The 24,334-nt window shown below is 37.1% G+C and overlaps 1 protein-coding gene across 5 annotated transcripts in view; it reads right to left on the bottom strand.

The window, feature by feature from the left end:
• LOC131432866 (nephrin) overlaps nt 1-24,334 on the bottom strand; it is a 789,197-nt gene that overhangs the window by 29,206 nt on the left and 735,657 nt on the right. For all 5 annotated transcript variants that reach the window (XM_058599423.1, XM_058599426.1, XM_058599425.1 and 2 more), the window contains exons 11-14: nt 4,168-4,249; nt 3,912-4,071; nt 3,693-3,829; nt 3,032-3,310 (exon numbers count right to left, since the gene is read on the bottom strand). In XM_058599423.1, coding sequence (XP_058455406.1) covers nt 3,032-3,310; nt 3,693-3,829; nt 3,912-4,071; nt 4,168-4,249 — 658 coding nt within the window. The remainder of the gene's footprint in view (nt 1-3,031; nt 3,311-3,692; nt 3,830-3,911; nt 4,072-4,167; nt 4,250-24,334) is intronic.

Below are 24,334 nucleotides of genomic sequence, written 5' to 3'. Positions count from 1 at the left end.
TTTTTTAAATAATTTTTCGGTTTTGGTGTTTTTAAATTTCTGAAAATTCTGGAATTTCTGGAATTTCTGGAATTTCTGGAATTTCTGGAATTTCTGGAATTTCTGGAATTTCTGGAATTTCTGGAATTTCTGGAATTTCTGGAATTTCTGGAATTTCTGGAATTTCTGGAATTTCTGAAATTTCTGGAATTTCTGGAATTTCTGGAATTTCTGGAATTTCTGGAATTTCTGGAATTTCTGGAATTTCTGGAATTTCTGGAATTTCTGGAATTTCTGGAATTTCTGGAATTTCTGGAATTTCTGGAATTTCTGGAATTTCTGGAATTTCTGGAATTTCTGGAATTTCTGGAATTTCTGGAATTTCTGGAATTTCTGGAATTTCTGGAATTTCTGGAATTTCTGGAATTTCTGGAATTTCTGGAATTTCTGGAATTTCTGGAATTTCTGGAATTTCTGGAATTTCTGGAATTTCTGGAATTTCTGGAATTTCTGGAATTTCTGGAATTTCTGGAATTTCTGGAATTTCTGGAATTTCTGGAATTTCTGGAATTTCTGGAATTTCTGGAATTTCTGGAATTTCTGGAATTTCTGGAATTTCTGGAATTTCTGGAATTTCTGGAATTTCTGGAATTTCTGGAATTTCTGGAATTTCTGGAATTTCTGGAATTTCTGGAATTTCTGGAATTTCTGGAATTTCTGGAATTTCTGGAATTTCTGGAATTTCTGGAATTTCTGGAATTTCTGGAATTTCTGGAATTTCTGGAATTTCTGGAATTTCTGGAATTTCTGGAATTTCTGGAATTTCTGGAATTTCTGGAATTTCTGGAATTTCTGGAATTTCTGGAATTTCTGGAATTTCTGGAATTTCTGGAATTTCTGGAATTTCTGGAATTTCTGGAATTTCTGGAATTTCTGGAATTTCTGGAATTTCTGGAATTTCTCGAATTTCTGGAATTTCTGGAATTTCTGGAATTTCTGGAATTTCTGGAATTTCTGGAATTTCTGGAATTTCTGGAATTTCTGGAATTTCTGGAATTTCTGGAATTTCTGGAATTTCTGGAATTTCTGGAATTTCTGGAATTTCTGGAATTTCTTGAATTTCTGGAATTTCTGGAATTTCTGGAATTTCTGGAATTTCTGGAATTTCTGGAATTTCTGGAATTTCTGGAATTTCTAGAACTTTCGAATATGGAATATGGAATATGGAATATGGAATATGGAATATGGAATATGGAATATGGAATATGGAATATGGAATATGGAATATGGAATATGGAATATGGAATATGGAATATGGAATATGGAATATGCAATATGGAATATGGAATATGGAATATGGAATATGGAATATGGAATATGGAATATGGAATATGGAATATGGAATATGGAATATGGAATATGGAATATGGAATATGGAATATGGAATATGGAATATGGAATATGGAATATGGAATATGGAATATGGAATATGGAATATGGAATATGGAATATGGAATATGGAATATGGAATATGGAATATGGAATATGGAATATGGAATATGGAATATGGAATATGGAATATGGAATATGGAATATGGAATATGGAATATGGAATATGGAATATGGAATATGGAATATGGAATATGGAATATGGAATATGGAATATGGAATATGGAATATGGAATATGGAATATGGAATATGGAATATGGAATATGGAATATGGAATATGGAATATGGAATATGGAATATGGAATATGGAATATGGAATATGGAATATGGAATATGGAATATGGAATATGGAATATGGAATATGGAATATGGAATATGGAATATGGAATATGGAATATGGAATATGGAATATGGAATATGGAATATGGAATATGGAATATGGAATATGGATCCAAAATCCAAAATTTGGATTTTGGATTTTGGATTTTGGATTTTGGATTTTGGATTTTGGATTTTGGATTTTGGATTTTGGATTTTGGATTTTGGATTTTGGATTTTGGATTTTGGATTTTGGATTTTGGATTTTGGATTTTGGATTTTGGATTTTGGATTTTGGATTTTGGATTTTGGATTTTGGATTTTGGATTTTGGATTTTGGATTTTGGATTTTGGATTTTGGATTTTGGATTTTGGATTTTGGATTTTGGATTTTGGATTTTGGATTTTGGATTTTGGATTTTGGATTTTGGATTTTGGATTTTGGATTTTGGATTTTGGATTTTGGATTTTGGATTTTGGATTTTGGATTTTGGATTTTGGATTTTGGATTTTGGATTTTGGATTTTGGATTTTGGATTTTGGATTTTGGATTTTGGATTTTGGATTTTGGATTTTGGATTTTGGATTTTGGATTTTGGATTTTGGATTTTGGATTTTGGATTTTGGATTTTGGATTTTGGATTTTGGATTTTGGATTTTGGATTTTGGATTTTGGATTTTGGATTTTGGATTTTGGATTTTGGATTTTGGATTTTGGATTTTGGATTTTGGATTTTGGATTTTGGATTTTGGATTTTGGATTTTCGATTTTGGATTTTCGATTTTGGATTTTGGATTTTGGATTTTGGATTTTGGATTTTGGATTTTGGATTTTGGATTTTGGATTTTGGATTTTGGATTTTGGATTTTGGATTTTGGATTTTGGATTTTGGATGTTGGATTTTGGATTTTGGATTTTGGATTTTGGATTTTGGATTTTGGATTTTGGATTTTGGATTTTGGATTTTGGAATCGAAGAGAACACAAGGAAATACTTTGAAGCTGTTGATATTTTAATAGGTTATCAACAGTTTTGTGATTGGGAATTATTGAAAGTGAAAGTCTGTTATTATTCTTAGTATTATGTTGAAATCAATAAAACGAAATATGCAAAACAACCGACTGCACATCACAACAGATACGGTTTCAATTAAAGCAGTACGATTGCCGCCCAGCATTAGCCGGTTTCCAATGAATTCCGTGGCACACCCATCACATGTCCGATCGGATCCGAGCCGGCCAGAGCAGAGCAATGCAGAGCCTGAGCTTACGAGACGCGCCTACCTTGCGGAATGATGTCCGGATTTTTCTCGATACTGTCGATGCTGCCGTTGCACTGCTGTTCCCGCACCAGTTCCCCGTCGGTTGGCAGCGATTGACTGATGCCGGATGCGTCGTTGGTGGACATATTGCTGCAGTCCCGGTCCCGGCCGGCGGAGCCACGCAATCGAGTGACCATCACGATGATGGATGCGATCGAGATGATGGCCGCCACCACACCCAGCAGGGTACCGATGAATGGCTTGATCTGGTGCAGCGTCGGAGCGTACACCAGAGATAAATCTGCGTGTATGTGTGTGTGTGTGTGTGTGTGTGGCGTAGCAGCATCAGGTATGGAAAACAGATAAAGTTTATTTTAGTTCCCAGGGCAGTGTATGCATAAATTGTGGTTTTTGCTGAAAGTCCCCGAGGGGATGCATCTCGGCAAATGGCTTCGTTTTTTGGGAAAAGTTCAAGCAAAGTAATTTAAAGTTTTGATTTGATTATCAGTCTAAATTTGATTATTTTTGAGAGAAAACTTCAAAGTCTTGTCGTTGCGACAAAAGAGCACAAAGTTTATAACGAAATCAACATTTTAATCTTTGCTGGACTATGCTGTATTTGTAGTTAGTTGCTAATTGACAACAATTTGCTGTCCGTCTCGGACAGGAAAATTCCAACTCACCAGTTTGTTTTTCCGGATTCTTCAGGGTAAAGGCTTGCAGATAGGTCGGCTCGCTGGCTCCTTTCGAGTTCCTAGCCGATAGAAATATGTTGTAGCCGACTCCCGGTTCCAGTCCTTTGAGTTCGAAAATGGGAATTCTGAAAAAAATGAGGGAGACGAAAGTCGATTTTAATTTTCAATTTTTGCCAGCCCCGGAAGTCCAAATCCAACGCTCCCCACCTGGTTTTGATGGATCCAATCAGCTGGCGATTGCCAATGACGTACATTTCCGCCAGAAACTCCTGATGCAGACCACCGTCGAATCCTTCCAGGCATTCAATTTGCAGCATGTCGAACGTTTGATTCAGGATGGTACAGTTGGAAAGTGGATCGGGTTTGCCTGCGAATAGAACAGAAAAAAAAAACAAAATCCAAAATCATGGTCCTGTTTCGGCACAGTTTCACCGACAATTATGATGACGCAGATGATGCTTACCCGCTGGGATGAGATTGAACACACAGGGCTCGGTTTGAGTGCCGATTTCGTTGCTTCCCCAGCACAGAAGGGTGCCATAGTCCTGCAAATGGAATTTGGACAACGAAAAGTTATTATCGTTTCTGAACCGAATCCAGTCTTTTTTTTTTAGATCGAGATATGAAAGTTCCAGAACAAACAGCTGAATCGTTTGTGGTTTTGTAAGTTTAATTGTTATTTCTGGACCGAAATCAGTTCCGCACCTTAATCGCTTTACTGTTTTTAAATTAATTGAATTTAACAACAAAAATCGCCAATTGTTTATAGAGAATATTATTAGTTGGCATAAATCCTGGACCCACCCCAGCAAAATTTCAATTTAACACGAAGTTTACGTTAGTAACTAATTTTGAGGTTAAAATTTAAAAAAAATACCGCTGTGACCTTCACTGCTGGTTTTAGGCTTTGTATGCACTCAAAATGTTTGTAAATATCATTGTTCTTACATGGAACAGCGAAGTGACCTTCGGATGCTGCAATTGCAATATTGAGACGCTGGTATGCAATATTGAGAAAGATGCTACTGTGAAGAGCTATAGGATAAAAATTAATAATAGTTTCTGCCGGGATGCCGGACTTGAAAAACTCTACCGGGCCGCAGTGTCCGACAACTGAAGATTCATATGACTCAAGTCATAATGACGTAGAGTAATCTTTTGCCTAGTTTAACTTTTAACCCATAACCATCGGAAGACATGTTGGAAATAGCTAAATAATCAGATGGTTTGCGACTAAGGAAAATGTTTTGATTTTTTTTTGTCGTGAATACGACTTACTTTACTATGGTGCGTCTTTTCAAAATGTACCCTCTGAGAGAGTGATAAGTTTTTGATCGTGAATATCTCTTGTTGTATCCAACGAATCGACATAATTTTTGCTACATGCCGTCGGAAATATGATCACAATTTTATGATAAAATTTTCAGTTGTGTGTCATAATCTCAAATAATTCAAAATTAAACTTTTCTGAAATGTTTGATATAAACGAGTATCAAAGAGGATAATTCGTAAGGCGCGTTTGCCTTTCTCGTGTTTATAAAGCTCATAGCTCAGTGATCTGTAAAAGGATTTAAAAGAAGTATTTCAGTAGTGAGTTCCACAATGTGGTCCTTCTGAAAGGCAGGAATGAAACCCGTACAGCATCCTGATAGTTTCTTTCAATGAAATGCAAATCCGAAATGAAATAATCGACGTTAAAATTCTATACGCTGCTATTTTTATAGCCGTTATGACCGCCCATTAGTGAAAAGGCTACAAACGAAATCACGTAAAAAGAAACCTTTTAACAACAAAAATTGGATCAGTTTGGATTCTGTCGTCACTGCGAGCAGATGTATTGTGTGTCGTTTGCAAAGCTAGTTTCGCTTCCGACAAGAGCGATTACGTCACAGCTGCTAGTCGTTTGCATTGGTGAAAAAAGAACGAAAAGACACCGACAACGGTGGGGAGCATCACACAAAATCAGCCGTTTTATTGGCTTTAAAAGTTTTCTAAAAAACTATTAGGATTTCTTCTTCGCAAATCGAAAATAAAAATCCTCAGTTTAGTGCAAATCTAGAACAGTTTGATTAGATTTGTGCACTTTTCGCTGTGTGGAAAATTCACAGTAATCGAGATCAAGAGAAGCGTTCTTTGTTTTTGCGAAAAATGTGAAAAAGGGGAATGCTTGCATAATTCATACAATTGATCAACTAATTGATATTCGGAAGTGTTAAGGAACATGTCAGTTGTTTTCGTATTCACGACATCCAGTTATGTCTCTGACATTACCCATTAATTTTGACTATCCTGGGATTCAAAACATATCTCAGAAGACAGTTCGATTGTGTTTTACGTCCCGTGGTCAATATTGTGTGTTGTTAAACCGAAGCTCTTCGTACAACGTTTCAAGTGAGGAATCTTCCTGCCGATAATTCTAACAACTGGTACGATTTATTCATTTTAGTTGATTTGACGTAAAGTCATCATTGCTAAGTTCAGTTTTTGCAACGACTGAGTGGAAACATATATTGGAGAAGCCGAATAAATGAGAAAATCACAGAAAAGATGATTTTTTGGAAAAAGATAAGCTCAGAGACCGGACTCGAACCTGCACTCTTATGCATTCTGGATTTAGACCATGTCCGTTGTACGCTTTATCGTACCCAGTCGTGTGTTAGAGCTGTGTCTATCACAAGGCTTAGGGTGGCAAAATGGTTGCGCACATGCACAGAATGCCTAAGAACGCAGGTTCGAGCCTGAGCGTATCTTTTTCCAAAAAATCTTTTCTGTGAGTTTCTCATTCATTTCTATTCTAGAAAATATGTTTCCACTCAGTCATTACAGAAACTGAGCTGGTACAAGTTTAGAACAGCTACAACAGATTTACAAATAAATTTTCGTAAAACTAAACATCTTTTAAATCATTGTGTGTGAATGCTATTCACACTTTGTAAAAATTGTTTGCATGACATTTGATTATCTGACAATGTCGAACGACTACGCTCATTAATATATTTTTATGTTCCTCACGGACAAAAATCCATTGCCGGTACCATGACTAAAAATTATGAAATCATGAAATGAGCAAATTGATTGATATCATGAAGAATAAGTCATCTCCCGTGGAAATGTTCATGACATCGATCATTTTGCTCATGAAATATCATGAAAAGACATGTTTCATGCTTTCATGATTTTTAATCATGGTTTCGACAATGGATTTTTATCTTTATAACTAACGCTAGTATTTTTTTGTCGAAAAACAGTACGTTTATCGAAAAAATAAAATAATACAGCATTTGGACTTTGAAAAAAAAAAACAGTACATTTTGAAGTACACATTTTATATAACAATAGCAAATAATAAGCGGGAGCGAATAATTATCAGATAATTTATTTCCATGATCTCAAAATTTTTCTTTCTTCTCCCATTTTTAAGGTATTTTAAGATCAATAAAAACTAAAAAAATGAACAAATTAATCATCAAACATTTTTTTGTCTTTCGCATATGGAAAGCCTATGCAATCACTGTGAAAAGCGATTCTTTGACCGAGGCCCGGAGAGACGAATGTCTTATACCATTCGACTCAGCTCGACGAACTGAGCAAATGTCTGTGTGCGTAAAATACATACATACATACAATGTAACAAATATATGTTGGTTTGACTCGGTTTCAGTTCAACAATGTTGAAACTAGGTTCGAAACTAGCTTCAAATAAACAGTTTGACAGCAGTTAAGGTGGAAACTGGGTTAGGTTTGGTATCAAGCGAAAACGACATAAGATTCTAATAAAAGGTTTTATGGTCTCATGGCCTGCTATTGCATTTCATTTGAATCCGACTTCCAGTTCCGGAGTAACATGGTAATATGTGCAAATTAAAGAAAAAGTGTGCATTTATTTTTCTCTGAAACGGCTCAACCGATTTTAACAAACTAAGATTCAAATGAAAGGTCTTGTAGTGTTCTAAAAATTTTTAGAATATTTTATCCGGATCCGACTTTCCGTTCCGGAACTAAAAAGTAATAAGTAGAAAACTACCAATTTCATGAGTATTTTTCACGAACGATGGTCAAAAACAGGTACAAATTCCATAAAACTGTCTTAGAAATTCTTCTAGTTTGCGTAGCTTGTTAATTTGTGGGCCTAAAAACTTAATTCGGCACTACTGGTTCCCCCTTTTCCTGTTCCGGAAGCACAAAAAAAATTCACTGCAATTTCTGTGCGATGCTTTGCGATTTTTGCATATCTTGATTTGAGTTAAAGCTCATTTTATCTTTGAAGCTACTGTAGAATTCCATCCGTATCCGGTTTCGGAAGAATTTGAGATTGTGGAAGGACATACGATGGTTAGGTTTAGAATCGTCAGTTTATTTAATAAAATTTCGGATTAGCAAGTAGAAAGCGTGATGGCTTGTACAATTCCGCTACAAGATGGCGATTAAAAACTGCAAAAAGGATCTCACTCACTTTACTTCAAAATAGTCAAATCGATTTTCACAAACTTCAAAGGCAAAGTTTCACACGGAATTCCTATATTTGTTTTGGATACTATTTTCGGTTCCGTAACTACAGAGTAAACAGGATTTGTAGAGTTTGTTAAAATAAGTCCGAACAAACATTCCTATTTCTATTCAATGAACAGTTGCTTTTGCCAAAAATTTGCTTTATGATGAAGAGAAAGAGACAAATCTATTTATTGTTTGCATGTATTTATATTCGTTAAGTGTTGTGATTGCTCTTTTTGACATTTGGTACTGCGGCAAATCGAAATTCGATGCGTTAAAGATTTAAAATTCTGTTTTGATTTTTTGATATGAAAAATACTGTACATTTTAATGGGAAAATACAGAACAAATGAAAATTCAGCACATTTAAGGGTGAAAAACAGTACGCAGAATTTGGGTCAAAAATACAGTGCAATACTGTAAAATACAGTACGAATACGAGCGTAAAGCCGGGGTAAAATGAATGATTCAAAAAAATAAAAAAAGCGTTACGTATAACCAATGTTGCGGTTGGAAATGCCCTACTTTCCATTATTTTTTTCGAAAAATGCAGCAATATAGCCTCAAATGTCTGTTCATGCTTGCTTCTTCTTTGGAATGCACGGAAAATCGAGATCTAGGGCTATTTCGAAAAATAAGTCAACACTCTGGGGGCTTTAAAAAAAGTATTATCGAGATAACACCAGATGTCGATGCTTGATTCTCTTTAACACATCTGGCAACAATTCTTCCCACACGGAAAGACCGCATTTTGGTAAAAAAAATAGTTTATATTCCGATTTTAGTTAGTTATTTTTTGAGACAACTAAAAAAATCTGACTTTTGCAAATTTAGACTTTTTAATTCTCATTCCCTTAATAATAATAAAATGTATGTTGAAATGGCTTTTTTTAGTTGAATTCACCAATTAAACGTGCTGTCATTTCTTAGCTAATGCACACTTTATTTCCATTCAACTAATTTTTTAGTTGAATTAGATAAATAAAACGTTGTTTTCAGCCAACATAAATGGCTTATGCAATACACTATAATGACTACTAGCCACTAGATGGCACACTACTTTCGAAAAGAATAAACTTCATTTGACATATACAATTAGAGTGCAACATTCGAAACTCACTTCACTGTTTCGCGTAAAAACATTATTACGCACAATCGCTTCAAATGCGCACAAATTCTGAATAAATACACTTTCCACTCATAGTTTACGGCAATTTTACATATCGGCTTAAAAATTTAAACATGGATATATCGTAACACATGCGAAAAACAATTTGCAAGAAGTTTCAACAAGACTATCCTAGCAATGTAGACCTAGAACGTTGGCTATACTCTGTTATACTAAAGGTATCGACGAAACTTTGGTTGGAGAGGATGCAAGTGGGTCGCAATTTCATTCGTGTGATGTCCCGACTTATGTCTAATCACTCCGAGATGGGTACGCATCTCTGGCGGATTGGCCTCTCTGAGAATGGTATCTGCGCTTGTGGCAATGGTTACCACGACATCGAGCATATTGTGTGGTCATGTGCTCTGAATCGTTTCGCAAGATTACAGTTAAGAGACTCCCTTTGGGCCCGAGGTAGGCCACCAAATGTGCCAAATTTTCTGATTTTGATAACAAAATTTGTTGTCAATAAAAATTTCGTGTTGGATTGAAATATTGCTGGTTTGTGTCCAGGATAGTCGCCAACTAAACACATTCTCTAAAAATAAGAGTTTTTTCAGCAAAATAAATTCTCGATTTTAACTAATTTAATATTTATTTTGGAAATTTTGTTGTTAAAATCAACTAATTCAAAAACAGTAATACAAATTAGGCGCAGAGCTAATTTCGGTCATTCCGTGCTTGGTTTTACGTTTTTTTATTCAAATTTTCAAAGTTATGCGATTTTTTCTGTACACCCATGGGATAGAAAATTGTTTCTAAGACCATAAGACCAGCCCGCTTAGACAAACCCATGCACATCTCTTACGCATCGTATCTTTTCCGGTAATTGGATTCTCAGTTACACACGTTTTTCCCTGCATTAGTACTATAGTCTTATGTGTATGTGATGAACCATATCCCAGCACTCTCCCATGCTACTACCTCATGAGATATGATAAATTTATTAGATAAAGAATGCTTCGAGAAGAATGGAACCCACGATCATCGCAGTGACACTATTCGAACCAATTCGAAGAGTAAAGTAATGCTTATGACAAACATACGATATCGGAATCACTGTACATCGTGAAACCGTGTCTGTCACCCTAAATCACGGTGGTATCACGCGAGCATCATGATACAACAGTGATTTCCGTACAACGGTCATTTATCGTTGTACTGTGCAAAATCACATGACTGTTTACTGCTACCAGCGGCATTGACGAGCGATGGTGAACTCACGAAACAATATTTCCTTCTTCTTAGTATCAAATAATAAACAACCTTTGTTTTATTTCGAAAAAAAATCTCTGCAAAATGCTAACCAGCAGCATAAAACTTATACACTTTATCAACGTTTTAGCTTATTTTCAAAAAGCAGGTAAACCAAGAAATGTTCATAAATTTAGTGATGTTTTTAAATACAAATAAGGAAAACAATATATTCATATTTGTACATAAAATCAGCACTATTGAGTTATTGTTTTCTATTCAACAACAAGTAAATTTATTGTTGAAATGGATTTAGAACACATAATGATTCATATTTTGAATGCACATGTGGTAATAATTAACGATAAATATCCAATACATAAATAAACCAATTGTGTAGTCACAACTTTAAAGTCCTCAAAATCCTAATAAAACCATTATGAGATTATATTCCAGCCTAGCAGACCATTTTTCATAAGCGTAATTGAGGTATAACGAAACATCAAATGTATTTCGGAAGAAGGTTTTTAAATCAGCTTTTTGATAAACATAATCCTTTTTATGAAAATTTCGTAACGCAAAAACTGCTTTTTTTTGGAATATGTGTGTGCCATGCCGTTTTTATTGGTTACATAATAAGAATATCTAAGATTCGTTTACTATTTTGAGGGTCAATGTCAAAAGTTTATGAGCTCTTATTGTTATTGTGAATATGCGGGTAAAAAAGGAATTATTACTGAACAACTTTTTGACGTGAATACGACTTACTTGACTATGGGGTGCCTTTTCAAAATTAGCCATATGGAAGAATGGGCAGAACTTAATCGTGAATATCTCGACTCGTATTAAAGGCAGCAACATAATTCATTTTGGGATAATATTTTGAACAGTGTGAGATAACCACAAACAACTCAAAAATTAAGTTTTCTCAAAATTTCAAAATGATGCGGAAAACTCTTTACTTTCGCTTGGGTTTTTCGCGCAAGGACGACGATTTTGAGGTAGTCAGGCACATATCTTCAACTGAATGCGTATAAAAGGGGAACCGTGGTGAGAATCGATCATATTTCGTCATCTAACACTCGATGTGGATAGACGAATAACCTACTACGACTAATTTCGATTTTGTTTTATTTTTTATTCGCAGTTGTCTACCTACCCAAGCTATGGGTAAAAACCGCCATAGATCCGAGAAGGATCCAAAGGATGCTAAGCGTCTGAAGCCAAGTGATGTACAGGTAAACGACCGTTTGCTGAGTAAAAACCAATATGCTGATCTGTCAGTAGATGTCGAAGAGGAACTGCAGAAGAAGGAAAAAATGCCGCCTTTCTACCTGAAGGGCTTCCCACCAACTCTACGCTCGGATTTCAACACACTGATCAGCAAAGGACTACAGGCAACAATCCGTTTATGTACTGAAGGCTACAAAATAACTGTTCCGGCTTTGAACCACTACAAAGGAGTGGAATGCTATCTGAAGCAGACAAAAGCGGAATACTTCACACACGATATTGCCGCCAACAAACCTATGAAGGTTGTACTTCGAGGACTACCCGACATGATGGAAGCCGAACTAAAGCAGGCACTGTCGGAGGCTGGACTAAAGCCTTTGATGGTGTTCAAAATGAAGCGACATAATACGGACAAAAAGTTTAGAGATCAACTGTACCTGATTCATCTGGAGAAGGGCTCCATCACCATGAGTCAACTGAAAACGATTAAATCGTTATTTCACATAATCATCGAATGGCAAAAGTATAAACCGGTACATCGGGATGTCACACAGTGCACGAACTGTTTGAACTACGGCCATGGAGCGAGGAATTGCCACATGAAAAGTCGGTGCGGGAAATGTGCCGAACCACACAATACCAACGATTGCCTACTAGATGACATCGCTGTAAAATGTGTGAACTGTGATGGCGACCATTCTACTACTACTACTAGCAAATCGTGTCCCAAACGTGCTGAGTTCACAAAAATTCGACAACAGGCATCCCGTAAACAATCAACGCGCAAGAATGTTCCACAGAAGGATGAAATTAATTTCCCACGGCTCCCACCGAAGAGGGATATTCCAAATTTGCCGCCACTTCCTCGCAGCAATCCAAAAGATTCAGCCGCTGTATCGCAAAAAGAATCTTCTTCAAAAATCCCTCCTGGATGGGGCAATAATCAACCACAAGCAAAGGATGACTCTGGTGATTTATTCTCTGCTGAACAACTGATCGTCATGTTTGAAACAATGACAACAAAACTACGAAACTGCAGAACGCGGTTAGATCAAATCAACGCCTTAGGCAAATTCATCATCGAATATGCAATATAATGAGTTGGTTATAGTAAATTGGAATGCTTGCTCACTCAGGAGCAAAACTGCTGAATTGTCCGACTTTCTTCAAGAGAAGAATGCCGATATTGCTATTTTAACTGAAACTCATCTTAAACCTGAAATTTCTATTTTTATTTCCAATTACAGGATTCACAGGCTCGACAGGACAACTACCAGAGGAGGGGGAGTTGCCATTGCCGTTAAACGATCCATTCAGCACAGGCTTCTGTCAGCCTTTAAATTGCAACTCATAGAAGCCATCGGAATTGAGATTACAACGACGATGGGACCCATCATCATCATTGCAGCGTACTGCCCCAAACAAACAAATCTTCGAAATGGTACGTGTGCATCATTGAAGCGAGATCTGGCTATGCTCACTCGACGACAGAACAAATTCATCATTGCTGGGGACCTGAACGCACGGCATGAGCTGTGGGGAAACAGAAGACAGAATCGAAACGGATTCGTACTTGCCGAAGATTACGAAGCTGGACAATACAACATCTTCGCTCCGGATCAACCAACGCGACTTTCCAGATCGGGAGTTCATTCCATTTTGGATATATTCATCAGCAACATCGCCATAGACAGCTCTCCGGTTGTCTTCTACGAGCTCTCTTCTGACCACTTTCCAGTAATATTGACGTTGGGATCTTCACCAGAAACAGTGCCTATTCAACCTCGGAGGAACTATTATCGCACCGACTGGGTCCAATTTCAACATATCGCCGACCAACTTATTAATATCGATTTGCCACTTGATTCCCCGATGGAAATCGATGCAGCCCTATCTTCCTTCCAGCATTCAATCACAGTCGCTCGTGATAGGACGGTTCCAGTACAACATATGCCGAGTTCCTCTCTTCAAATCGACAGTGTCACCAAGAAACTCATCCGACTTCGGAATATCTACCGGAGGCAGTATCAACGAACTGGCATCCTAGATAGGAAGACTACTTATAACAACTTAACTAGGATAATCCAGGAAAGGATATCTGAGCTTCGCAACAGGAACTTCCAGCAAAAGCTTCGAGAAATTCTCCCACATTCAAAGCCCTTCTGGTCCTTAACGAAGGTGCTTAAGAAAAAACCGAAGCCTATTCCTCCTCTGATGTCACCCCAGGACGCAGCTGGAGGAATACCTTTAATCACACCAGTAGAGAAGGCAAATGCGCTAGGCCAGCAGTTTGTGTGTTCTCACAATTTAGGACTTAACATTGTTAGTCCATATGAAAGAGCCGTTGCTGATAGCGTAGCTGAGGTTGACCAATCAGACAGCTTGGTTCCTGAGGAAAGTAGAGTCACTGCGAATGAGCTGATGGCTTTTGTGAAAAAATCCAAAAATATGAAGGCCCCCGATTTCGACAACACATTCAACATTGAGCTGAAACATTTGAGTATTCGCTCATTTGTCTTCTTAGCTAAAATTTTTAACAGGTGCTGGGAGCTTGGTTACTTCCCTTCAATGTGGAAGTTAGCTAAAGTTATCCCAGTTTTGAAACCGGGGAAAGATCCTTCCTTTTCCAAGAGCTATCGGCCCATCAGCTTGCTCTCTGCCCTATTCAAGCTGTTTGAAAAGTCAATACAAAGGCGAATTCTTGCTTTCGCAGATGAACAGGATATATTTCTGGAAGAACAGTTTGGGTTCCGGAAAGGAAGATCCACCATCCACCAACTCACAAGGGTTAACAACGTCATCCAGCAAAACAAATCAGTGTCCAAAACGACTGCCATGGCAATATTGGATATTGAAAAGGCATTCGATAATGTGTGGCACGATGGACTGGTGTTCAAACTGCATCGGTATAATTTTCCCATGTATCTTATTAAAATTATCAAAAATTATCTTGCAGATAGAGCATTCCAGGTTTCTCTGAATAATGCACTTTCAGGAAGATTTACTATTCCTGCTGGTGTACCCCAAGGAAGTATCCTAGGTCCCATCCTATACAACATTTTTACATCAGACATCCCACCTCTTCCAGGTGGTGGTGTTCTGTCACAATTTGCTGATGATACTGCCATTCTTTACAAAGGTCGTGTCATTAATGCTCTGAAGAATAAACTACAGACAGGTCTGGACGCTTTAACGGAATATTTTACAAGCTGGAAAATTGTGATCAATGCAGCAAAAACTCAGGTCATCTTGTTTCCACATTCAAGATCTCCAAAACTTGTTCCATCAGACGAAGGCAGAATACGATTCGGTGATGAGGTCATTCAATGGTCCGATGAAGTTATCTATCTAGGACTCACCTTTGACAGACATCTGATATTCAGGTCACATGTTGACAAAATCGTTCAAAAATGCAGCATACTCATTAGGTCTCTGTATCCGCTGATTTGTAGAACATCTAAACTGTGCCTGAAGAATCAGATGGCTGTCTATAAACAAATCATCTACCCCGCAATTGAATACGCAGTCCCTGTTTGGCGGGGTTGTGCACGAACACACAAACTTAGGCTTCAACGCATTCAAAGTAAGATCTTAAAGATGATTCTAAATCTACCCCCTTGGACAAGGACTAGTGAAGTACATGAGATGGCCTCACTGGATATACTAGAACAAAAATTCGAACAATACTGCACGAAATTTGAAGAGAGGTGCTCAATCTCTGAAATACAAATAATTCAAAATTTGTACGTATTAGGTTAGGGATAGTTATAAGTAGGTAGACATTTTATAAATAATTAAAATAAATATTATGATTAAACATTAGTATGTAAAACAAGAGTAACTAAAACACCTAATATTAATAACGAATCGTATGAACAACAAAGATGAAAGGCCAAAGGGTCAAAACACTTGTACTGTAAAATGTTGATGTAATACACAAAAATAAGATTAATAAACAGATATTTATGCAAAAAAAAAAAAAAATGCGAAATTCGATCATTTCTTCTTGTGCGTTGGATGCAAGCAGACGTCGTGGGACCAGTAGCTTCGGAGAGTGCACCTTCTGCGTGGTTAAAAACCTCTAACGCTCAGGTCGCAACTCTCATTTAGACTTCAGTCGTCAGGTGGAGCAGTCGTCGATGAAAGCAGACCTTTTGCGTGGTATAAAGCCTCAAACGCTTAGGTTGTGCTCTCATTTGGACTTCAATCGTCAGGTCGTAGTTCTCATCTGCCTTCCGGTCGGCAAGGCGAGAAGGCGCATTAAATCAGTTTCGCATCATTTGGCACTGCGTGCGGATGTGTCGGTTTGTACGCAAAGCTAGTTTCAATTCAAGCAAGAGCGATTGCATCAGCTGCTGGTGCTTTGCATTGGAGAGAAAGAAAACAAGAAACGAAAAGTGGACAACATTATATAAAATCAGCCGTTCTAATGGCTCAAAATGTTATCTAAAGAACTATTAAGATTACTTCTTTGAAATTCGAAGGTAGAAATCATTAGTTTAGTGAAAATCCAAAATAATTTGATTTGGTTCGTGCACTTTTCGCTGTGCGAAAATCGTTCGAGATAAATGTTCCGAACTGTGCTCCACAATTTGATCCTTCTTAAAGTCAGAAATGAATCCTGTACAGCATCTTAATAGTTTCTTTCAATGAAATATGCAAATCTGAAATGCGATAATCGACGTCAAAACTCGTTGAAAAGTTTAGTAGTGAAAAGGAAGGAAAGTTTCGCAATTCACACAATCGATCAACTATCAATTCGAATTCGAAAGTGTAAAGAAATCGTGTCAGTTTTATTCGTATTCACGACATCCAGTTAAGTCTCTGACATTACACACCCGTACTTTTTTTTATTTAAAAGATATTTTATTCAGGCTTATTTGCGTACAAGCTTTACGTGGCCGATTTAGCTGAGTTTTTAGATAAATTTTTTTTTGTATTGGATCTCGTTGTCACCCTTTTTCTAGAGGGAGAGGAGCTTCCATTTTCCTCCTGTGAGGATTGAGGGTCAGTTTGTTCGTCTCGTCATCCATTGCCGTGGTATTGTTGTTGATTTCGTTGCTAGTTGCTGTAGATGCGCCTTGTTGTACATTATTTGCAGTTGCTGGTTGGTTACATGGTAAGCTGTTAATTGCAGCTGGTGTACTTTGTTCTATAGTTCTATCCTTTGGATGGTTTCGTTGAAGGGGATACTTCCCTGTTGTTGGTGACTGTCACAGGTGTACTGGGGTTGCTTGGGGTTGCTGTGAAGAAAGCACCGATGTCTTTTGGTGTGGTTATCTCCTTGTCCGGTTTATCACATGGCTTACCGTAGTGAACAGCTTTTTGGCAATATTGACATGTGGCCATCTGATTGTCATAGGTAACAAGTGATTTGCACGGGATTCTTGTATCCTGACCGAATGTCACATAAGAAGGTATAGGTCTCCTCAAGCGCATGCGTAACAAACGTACGCCATTTAGAATACCGGGGAAAAAATTCTTCCACTTTTCTTTTTCGATAGAGAGAATCTCTCCGTATTGGGACATAGTTGCGCGAATATAAGGATCGATGACGCTTGAGGGAAGATCATGCACACGCACTTCTATAGCACTGTCTTCCATATATACTGGAATGTTGTACTTGATATTTTCATGCTCCACATAGTGCACATTACTATTGTCTTTAGAGAATTGAATTGCATCCAACTCTTCATAGAACTGGATATAAACAACATTATTGGTCTTATTGCATTGAAGTAAATGAACACGTTTAATGTCAAGATGCATTCGCTTCTTAAGCAAACTTTCAAGTTCTCGTATCGAAGGTCGAATTTTGCACTGTCTGAAGTCAACAATAATTGTATTCTTTCGTACCGGCGGTAGCTTTTGTTCGTTTGGTTCACTCATTTCGAGATCGTTCTATTGTTCACTACACAATACTGTACTTGGTTTCTTCCGTTCCGAACGTAAGCGGTTTTGGTTTATCGACTGACTTGGATGAGATGTGAAACCGAACTGACTGAACAACTTGAAATTTGGTGATTATTCACCGTTTCGGTACAAATCAGCTTCGTTGCATAGAAAATAGTGCTAGTGTTCCGAAAATTTGGTCTAAAAGCCTTTCATACTTCCTCCATTTTCTATTTTTATTTGATTTTACGGTAGAACATCAAAATGGTAGACATAAAATTTTCTCTAATGCTAATTACATTTAAATAATGAATGTAAAAATCATTTATCCCGGAACAAACGTGTCATAAATGTACCATAAATCCTTAAAATTTGATATGAGTGAAATTGTCATCCGAAGAACACTCACACACAAAAATAGTTTTAATTCAGAGTTTATATCTGTCATAAATCAGTTACTTGGAATACACTTCAAACCGCAAAAATTATTGGTTTCTATATTATCGATCATCGGAGCTGGGAAATTAAGTAAAGTTTTGAGTTGTTTCGTTTCACTGTATATTCTTTCTGTGCGCAAAACATGTCTGTCACCTCATCGTTGTAGGCGTACAGCGTTATACAGAAATCATTGTACGGAAATCACATGTCTGTCAGTGGTATTAGTGGTATAAATGAACGAATGGCAAACGAATGTACAAAACGAACATTCACGATGTATACTGGCAGCGAAGAATGTATTAGTAGATTCGGGTTTTCTAAGATTATTGCTTATTCAATTTTACCCTTCTCTCTTTCGTGCAGTGAACAGCTCAACGTTGTTCGAGATGGGAGTGAGTAATATAAGGATTATCGCACCGAAGATGGATGAATGAATTAGTTCCACGATGAATATATGCAACATTATCCCTAGCAACCGGGGAGCAACTTGACAGCTACCATTGTTCTCAAGCGTTACAAACATTTTGGTTCTCTGGTTTAAACTCACTTGGAATGTCGTTCAATTTTCAGAATTACTTCGAAATTTGATTTTTGTGATGGATAATTTTATTAAATCTCTGTATCGTTATTTTACCGTTGGTAATTTCAAATAGGCAATCTTTTTTGAGAGTCACCCTACTTATACTCCGAAAAATGGATGTACGCCCTTATTCTGAATAACGGCGTATTGGTTTTTCGATGGAATATGGTTCGTTCGAATCCTAGCTACTTTTGATTTTGCTAGCGTTATTAGTAATACGAATGAAATACGATAAAAAAAACGATAAGTCGTTATTCAGAATAAGGGTGGTAGCTCGATCAAACGAAGAGGTAGAAAGATGGCTTCTTCAGCAAAGTTGCTTAAAATAATATTTTCTACAACTTTACTATGAAGTGCAATGATTTTCAAATTCAATTAAGAAAGTTAGAATCCAGGTTTCAAACTAAACATGGACCACTCTCGCTAGTTAAATACAAACAACTTTTGTGAAGACACCAACTACAAAAAAATAATACACTGAGATCTCTTTTTACGCGGAATACGTATCGCTTAAATAAAACCGCGCAACAAAAAAACCGTATAACTTCGGAAATCCGCGTAAAAAACCTTAAAACTTAAGCTTTCAAAAGAGCCTAAGCTTGTTGAAATCGGCTGAGCCAACTTCGAGAAAATTGAGCGGTAAAAAATCTTTGCAAGGTACACATAGTTTTGCAGATTCAACGGGAAAAAAATTAGTTGAATGAAAGTGAACTGTCTCCTTGCTAAGAAATGACAGCATGTAAATGTTACAAATTCTACTTTTAAATTAGCAAGTTTAACCAACTTTCTAGCATTACTTAGGGGAAAGAATAAGAAATCTAAATTAGCAAATGTAAGATTTTTTATAATGTTTTCAAACACAATTTTTTTCGTCAAAAAGCTGATTTCGATCTTTGTGTGTGAACAGTTCTGTAAAGCATAATTTTCTGTATTAATTTCCAAGAATCTGATTCATGCTGCAAACAATCAGCTGCAAGTAAAGCAAAACTGTCATGGACTCGGTTGGGCAACCAACTGTTCGGTTATTTCAGCACACTTTCAAAAACCCAGTTCAATTTATGACCTCGATTTAAATATTTTACACTCACTCTACCAAAGTAATGTCTACCGAGATCAGATTACCGGATAGAAAATTGTTTGTAGTGTCTCCATTTTTTATTCCTGGTCCGCTTTCCACACCAGCAAAAGGGGCACACCGCCGAGAATCTCTTCCCGGACACAGACACCGACCGGTCGGTTTCGGAAGGGCCCGCACAAAAAAAGGTCCACCTTCAAGAGTTCATTTTTGCTGCGGTTTGTCCGTGATGCTGCACGGGTGATTTCCGCCGAGGCACCTTTCGTGCCGTTTCTCGTTTGACAAAAAGAAAGTAGCAGATGAAAAAAAAAAACGAAGCAAGAGGAAATACCTTCTTTCCATTACAGAATAGAGGGATTGTCCCCACTGTTTCGTCCTGTCGTCAACCCGCTCCGTTTGGATCATCCTGCGACCAACTGAACGCAAAAGCTGTGATGCGGTGGATGCGCCAGGACTGCTAGCGGTTTAATGTGTACTTTTCCACAAGCTTATCCACACGTTCCGCCAGGTTGACGGTCTAACGAAGTTTTCCTCTCCCCTTGGTCCCCTGGGTCCGCAACCACCTACCGACCGACCGAACCGAACCGAACCAACGCCGGTAAACGGAACGATGCGAGATAAGGACATCACTGCCTTTTTCTCCCATAAACGGCACCAGGTGAGAAGATAGAAGAAGAAGAAGACCCGTCGGAGGCCCGGGATCCTTCTTAATATGCATAAAAACACTGTAACAGGATGATGAAAAAAAAAAGAAACTCACCTTCGCCACCGGAGGGAAAAAGGAAAAGAATAATATGAAAGAAAGCAAACAGCTATTATGTTTTCAATTATCATAATTTCTTGTTTACAGTTCTGCTCCTACGGAATTTCTTTGTCCAGGTTGAGAAGTCGTCAAGTGTTTACAGTGATGGGGGTGAAAATTTACCCTTTTGGGGAAGAAGCCAACCTAACCGGAGTATCAGATTAGATTTTAAGTACACTCACACCAAAAAAAAAAAAGAAAAGCTTGCGGTAATTGAATTGACAAATGGCGATGGATGGGGTTTTCTGGGTCCCGCATGGTTTCGAGCTAATTGAAACCAAAAATTGAAAAAGAGTGGGGTATATAACCTTTACATAACGAATTCCAGGAAGTCTCAATTTCGGAATGGAATTTGTCAATATTTCTTCGAGGTGTGCTCGATAAGCTTTGGGATGAATAGTAAAAAAGTAAAGTGTGGTAATTAAAAATTACATGTGTTCCAAAGTATTTTTTGAAGATGGTTCAGGATCATTTCGTCGAAAGGGTCATTTGAAGATTTACCGAATCGTACAATTGTCCTTATATCGAATTGGAATTGATTTAAAACAAAGAAAAATAAAGATGATAGTGTTTACGCTCGTTTGGTAATCAATATCATTCTTCTGATATAGATAGCACTCTACTTCAGCAAAGATTTCATAGAACTAGTTTCGGATGTAATGAACCGATAACCGCTGCCATTCGATCATTCATTGCTGTAGAAGATTATTATTATTATTATTATTATTATTATTATTATCATTTATTTTACCCCGGCTTTAACCTTTTGGTCGTTCACCGGATGGAAACGAGAATTGTAGTTATGCTGTAGAAGATCTTTTTGATTTTGTTGAATCATCCAGCCGCTTCGCTAGTAAAGTCAAACGATCTTCTGTAGTTTGATATTTTTTCTAGTCTTTAGTTTTTGTTTTTTATTGAATTATGTATATTTTGTTTTTAATAAGGTTATGTGACTATTAGTTTTAGATGTATTGTGATAATTATTTTGTGTTGTTTTTTTTTTTAAAAAGATAGTGGTTTTTGCGCCCGTTTGAGAATGACATATATTATGTTCAACTCAAATGGGTTTTTTCTCCACCCATATCCATGTAGATTTCGTATCCGATGAATATTACAATAATAAAATAAATAAATATTCCCTTTTCAAAATAACGGATAAATTCATTTCTACAATCTATAAATAGACACCATTTAACGTTTACCAGTTTCAGGTTATGAGTCTATAGCAGGCTGCCACCCGGTATTATTCAACTGATGCTTCAGTCAATGGTCAATATGAGACTCCGTTTCTCAAGCCTAAAGGCAGAAAAACAACAACTAGTTCTTCTGCACGGGAAAAATTCCGATTCTAGAATTGAACAAAACGAGTCATGATTTGGGGAAAAGAGTATATTTTCATGTTATTATAACACACTGATAATACATGATGTTATGATTAAAAGTTCTCGGATCATGGTCCATTTGGACTGATTTCGCTGAAATTTAAGCGTAACGCATTTGACGTTGATGGGTATAACTTCTGGCGTGTTTCTGCTACGATAGTAATCTTTGTAACATAAATTCAGGCGTTTTATTTTAAAATATTAAAATTTTAAATATGAATTAAATGGAATGCTGTGATGAACGAATTTTTTGGGCGATTTTAACATATGTCTCAAATGATATACGTTTGAAGAGCAGAACAGTGAAAAGCACGACAAATTTCTTCTAATCAGAATCATTAACAATTAAAATATTATGTTTTTGGAAAACGACGACGCCTAAAATATCATGTTCACTTGCGTTCATTGCTTTAGTTTTGATTTTTTGTTTCAGAATTTAATCACTTAAACGAACTGCATGAAAAAACACGAGTGAATCAACCCTCTTAAAAACAAACTCTATGTCGAATTCTTGCACATACCGCGGAATGATTTTGCTTATTTTTTCTTCGAAACATCATTTGCAAAATCTTCTTATTTAAAATATTTAGGTGAATCAATACAGTTTGTGTTGTTACATCTATGAAAAAAAAATTTAAAGTGGTTGAAAAATTTTTTTTCTATTTTTCGTTACAGGGTCCGGCACTCGAAGTCTAACCAATTAAAAGGCCATAAATTCAGTTTGGAAAATTACTTTTACGTAATTCTAAGTACAAAATGTGTAAAAATAATACAAAATTCAGAATCAATTCACTTTTGCTCGATATGACCACCTTTTGCCTTGACTAAGGCCTTGAGACGGTCAAAAAACGAATCGCAAGCTGCCCGAATGTGACTTGCAGGTATTTTAGCCCACTCGCGGACAATAACTTTTTTCAGCGCCTCGAGACTGGTGTATCTTTTAGTTCGGACTTTGCTCTCCGAAATGGCCCAAAGAGAATAATCCATTGGATTCGCATCTGGTGAATTCGAGAGCCATTGTGTGGACGTGATGAAGTTCGGAACGTTGTTTTTCAGCCATTCTTGGTTCACTCGAGCTTTGTGAGACGGTGCCGAGTCCTGCTGAAACGTCCATGGTCTGCCACCGAAATGTTTGTCTGCCCACGGCTTCAAAGCAACCTCCAGAATACTTTCCCGATAATATGTCGCGTTTACCTTGACGCCAGGCTCGATGAAAACGATTGGAGAGCCCCCATCTGCGGTTACAGCGGCCCAAACCATTATCTGTTGCGGGTGGCCAATCGATGACTCAAATTCTCGTATGAACGGTCGGTCAAGTAAACCCTATCGTTTTGAGAGTTTACGAATTGCTCAATTGGAAAAATTTTCTCGTCAGAAAATACAATGTTCGGAAATTGACCGCTTTCGGCCAAACGAAGCAATTCCTTCGCTCTCTCAAGTCAAGATTTTTTTTTCGCGTTCACTTTTAGCAAAATGCTTTCTTGCGCTTGTGAACAATACAACTCCGAACTGTCATTTAGCAAATTTCTAGAGAGCTGATGCCCGTGCGTCAGCTGCGCGAGCGGTCTGAAGTTGGTTACACTTCGAGTGCCGGACCCTGTAGATGGTTCTAAATTCATAGTATAATTTATTTTTCGGTTTACGCTAGCTCTCGGAATATTATTCTAACAACAGTCACATCAAATATGTTAGAATACATTCAGATATATTCATACAAAATGTGTTCAGTCTCTAATAATGCTTTTTGCCTTAATCTATTGAGCAATCCGTCACATCATTTGAGGCAGAGGGTTTAAAGTGATATACGGGTAGAAAGTTGGAGTTACGAGCTTTGACAGAAATACATTCCTCAAGTAACGCATTTTCGGACCATAATTAATTTTCATGAGAGAAGACTTTTTGCTCATGGTTTCATGAGAAAAAAATATTGGCTTCATGATTTTATAATCATGACATCAGTAACGGATTTCTTTCCGTGTGTAAGCATATTTGCAGCTCTAACAACTAGTATTGGACATTCGCTTCAAACAAGAGCGATCGCGTCGTTCAGCTGTTGGTCGTTTGCATTGGAGAAAAAGAAATCGAGAAAGTGAACAACGATGGGGAACATTATGCAAAATCAACCATTGTAGTAGCGCTTAATATTATCTAAAGAACTATTACGATTACTTTTATGAAAATCGAAACTGAAAATCATCAGTTTAGTGCAAATCTAGAATAGTTTTCATTTAGGAGATAGCCAAATTTGGTGCTAGGGCACATAAAAAATAATAAAAAAGGCGGGTGGGTAATGTCAGAGACATAACTGGATGTCGTGAATACGAAAACAACTGACATGTTCCTTAACACTTCCGAATATCAATTAGTTGATCAAT

The sequence above is a fragment of the Malaya genurostris genome, chromosome 2 (assembly GCF_030247185.1).
Source record: "Malaya genurostris strain Urasoe2022 chromosome 2, Malgen_1.1, whole genome shotgun sequence".
Lineage (NCBI taxonomy): Eukaryota > Metazoa > Arthropoda > Insecta > Diptera > Culicidae > Malaya > Malaya genurostris.
This window is presented reverse-complemented; position numbering and strand designations above follow the sequence as displayed.